Source organism: Theobroma umbraticum, unplaced genomic scaffold (assembly GCF_002168275.2).
Source record: "Theobroma umbraticum cultivar Fairchild unplaced genomic scaffold, ASM216827v3 scaffold_4.1, whole genome shotgun sequence".
Lineage (NCBI taxonomy): Eukaryota > Viridiplantae > Streptophyta > Magnoliopsida > Malvales > Malvaceae > Theobroma > Theobroma umbraticum.
Window position 1 is genome coordinate 5,109,991 of NW_018397258.1, and position 3,745 is coordinate 5,113,735.

General features: G+C 38.4%; 1 protein-coding gene across 1 annotated transcript; it reads right to left on the reverse strand.

The window, feature by feature from the left end:
- On the reverse strand, nucleotides 1-2,126 carry LOC110413324 (Ribosomal protein L19e family protein; the record flags this gene model as incomplete). Its single annotated transcript, XM_021424088.1, has 4 exons — nucleotides 1,922-2,126; nucleotides 947-1,069; nucleotides 316-629; nucleotides 1-33 (listed from the first exon to the last, which is right to left on the reverse strand). Coding segments are annotated over exons 1-4 (582 nt in total), but the record flags the coding sequence as incomplete, so codon positions are not given.
- Nucleotides 2,127-3,745: the final 1,619 nt, after the last annotated feature.

Consider the following 3,745-nt stretch of genomic DNA (forward strand, 5'->3'; position numbering starts at 1 on the left):
TGCTGCCGCTACTGGCTTATCTCCTCCAGGTCCCTGAGGAGATCAAAAATACAACATTAGAACCCACGTCATTACTTGAGAAGAAAAAGAATTTGACCCGTGAATAACATAGGTAATCTATTCAATGTCATCAATAATAATATATGGTCGACAAATGATGACAGATATGACAAGGATAACAAAAGATCACAGAATTTCAAGGCAAGGAACATCTATAGTTTCCATTATAAATAAAAAATCACAAAGAAAAGAAAACAGGTAAAACAAAATCATTATGCTGAGTGCGCACGCACCACATGGTACAAAAGTTCTTACCTGGGCCAAACGCTCCTCCCTCCTAGCAAATTTTCTTTCCCTGCTTGCCTTATTTTTAGCCCTCTTAGCTTCAAACTGGTCAGACAACGTCTTCTCCCTGGCTTTCTCAGCCTTAGATTTGTGGATGCTCTCCATGAGGACTCTCTTGTTCTTAAAGACGTTACCCTTGACTTTCATGTACATGTCATGGTACATGTGCTTGTCAATCTTCTTTGATTCCCTATATTTGCGAAGCAGCCGTCTGAGAACACGCATCCTTCTCATCCACAAGACCTTTGTGGGCAGCCTTGCCTCCCTTGTACCCTTGCGCTTACCTAGAATCAGGATAAAAGTTATGACCCAGCTAATCAATACATACATCTCCCAAATGCATCAGGACTTTCTGATTGCTAACAAAAAATTCCTAGCAGGATAGAAAACCTCAACAGTACTTCATTTCATCCTTTTTTAGCATGATTTTGGACATCATAACTTCAAATTCAAGATGAGTAATCAAGAAATATACTCTAATTTCAACATGGTAATTAAGGTGTGAACATGTAACAAAGTTGTTCAACCTACGTATTCTAATCTATAAACAGCATCAAATCCACTAAATCTGATAATCGTAAAGTAAATTAAGGAAACATACCATATCCAGAGTGACGTCCCTTTCTCTTGGCTTCCTTCATTCGACGGGCACGTGAACGAGAGTGAATCTTGGTTGGCTTCCTGATGATAAAACCATCTTTAACCAGCTTCCTTATGTTCTGTCCTGCACTTGCCAATTCAGAGATGAAAATAAGATAATCAAGCAATTTCAAAAGCAAAGACACACTTTTACTTAGGTAAAAAACATTTGCAAAAAATAACACAAATGAGTCCATTGAATATTCAATCTCCTATCAGCAAGAGATTGCATCAACTTGAACACGATAATCAGGATTTGCAAAATCAATTTTTGCAGTTTACAGTTTTCCTTTTTCCATATATCAGTGGAGCAAACAGCAAATTAACCGTGTGTTTACTTAAAAAGTATATTACTTATTTACTTGGCGAATGATTAGAAAAAGGGGGCTGCTTCAATTGCACTCTATTACTCCACGGTATACAAAGATGAAACAGAAAACCATATTATTTGAAAATTTGATTTTCCTAAGGCAGAAAAACTAGTAACCCCTGAGGCTAATTGAAGGAATCACCACACAGAATGTATCCTTTCTTTCTTTTTCAAGTAGAAGCTTTGGATATAGTAAACAAATGAATAATAACGAAATTCATAAATTCAACGAATAAGCTAAAGGTCATCTCCGCAAACTATATAAAGCTTAGCGGTATTAAATCCCTAAATAAAACGGAGAAAAAAAACAGGGCTTTAGATTGAAATGCAGCAGCTATTGTTAGATTCAAGCCCTAAAAATTTGAACTTCAGCGACGCAACTTTAATTTTTCCAGCAGGTTCTTAAACCCCAGTTTAAGAAGTAAAATAAAGTGGAAAGCTCTAAGCTTCATTTCCACCATTTTATTTGGCCAACAAACGATGCTAATCAAGTCTAAACTGTATCTAAAACTTAAAACTGCTTGAATATAAAAATGATAAACGTTAGGAAGAGAGGAAAAGACGTACGGGAGTTGGCCATGGAGATTTCGTTGACCTCATTTGGATCAAGCCATACTTTTCCTTTTCCGCACTTTAGAACGCTCGCAGAGAGCCGCTTCTGGAGCTTAAGCGAAACCATCTCTCCCCGTCCCCTTTGTGCAGCTGGCTGCTGTTAGCAGAGAAGGATAAAAAAGACGTGATAGCGGCTGCTTTATACGACCTCCTTAATCCTAGGGTTTGGAGGTGCCGGCTTTGCCTCCTGTTTGGACCAGGTTCGGGGTCTGGGTTTTAACATTAGCGGGTGATGGGTTTTTCCACCTGTCCTGGTTAAATCTTCTGGCCCCCGGGAACCCAAACGATAAGTCATGGGCCATTTAAACTGAAACAAAGATTGGTTTTAGATTGGCCTTAGAGAAGTCCAAAATTTAATTACCCAAAAGAATTTTGAATCCGAAAGGTTTTGTTCTTCATAAATGGAAGAGAATTAAAAAAGTAGAGGTTGTTTTACATCTATGGTCGATTGAGAAGCTTAATTTATTATTTCACATATATTATATTTTAATAGATATTTTATAAATATATGACATATATGATATGATCATAATAGTTTATTGTTTACAAAATTTATTCTAGGTTATAAATGTGACAAAATGTTTAAAACCTAAGTGTTATGCCTATCAAAAGATAAAATGTAAGTCCACGTGTCTCGTTCCCATGGCCCAAGAGTTACCAACATTCAAATCCTTCTCATCTAGCAATGTATTGCCATCTTGATCATGGGTGTAAGTAGTGGTTATCAAAGCTAATTATATCATAGCTAGAAACCACTCAAGGTGAGCCCTTCTTAGAAGAGCAACTATGCCTAAAACATATGGTTAGGCCATGGAAGTACCTGATTCTATGTTAAACTGAGTGCGATTCGGATCTGCATGTGATTCTGATGGCAGAACACCATCAGGATAAGCTGCTAGGATGTTCACACCTGATGCAATCAGATCAGGTTCCTTAACATTTATTGAAATCTGATTAGGCCCACGGGAAGAGAAATGAGCCACTACTGAAGCCGATTTGACCCCAATTTGGATCCCACAAAATGCCATCGTGGTCGTCGAATTTTGGGCAAATGCCATGTAAGCAAAAAGGTTAACTCGAGCTAATTTCGATTAGGCCAACACAGGCATCAAATAAGCATCAGCGACCAAACCTTCCCCCAAAGGTGGCACGTTGGCAACCACCATCCTTACCCTACCAGCTATCATCACCACCAATTCTTTTAAAACACATGTAACAACGCCACAATCACACACCACGATCTTATCCTATACGAACTTTAGGTCTATTGAATCGGGGAAACAAGCAGCAGCAAAAAGAAAGTACTACTTTCATAAAATGATGCATTTCTTGCGTAAATCAATGGCCAATAAGCATTAATCAAGTCATCCCCATTACAAAGCAAATATTCGGTGATAATGGTACCATCATCGAGATACAAGTCAGTGGGGATTTTCTATCAATGGTACTTCCACCAATGGTGGTAATCTAAGGAGTAATATCGGTGACGGTTTAAGAAATGGAACCAGAACTCCTTGCAGAACCGAACACGAAAATGCCTTTCTTTATTGCACCAAAAGAAGCCATGGCCAGGACGTCAGTTTCATACGGCAATGGTTCATCATTTCCAAAGGACATCGATACCACATCAACACCATCGTCAGCGATCCTATCCAAGCTAGCAAGAAAATTTGAGTTCATGCATCCAATCTCCCAACAAACTTTATACACAACTATTCTAGCTTTCTGAGCAATTCTAACAACGTTTCCACTCACGAATCCAACAAAAGAGGCATTGGT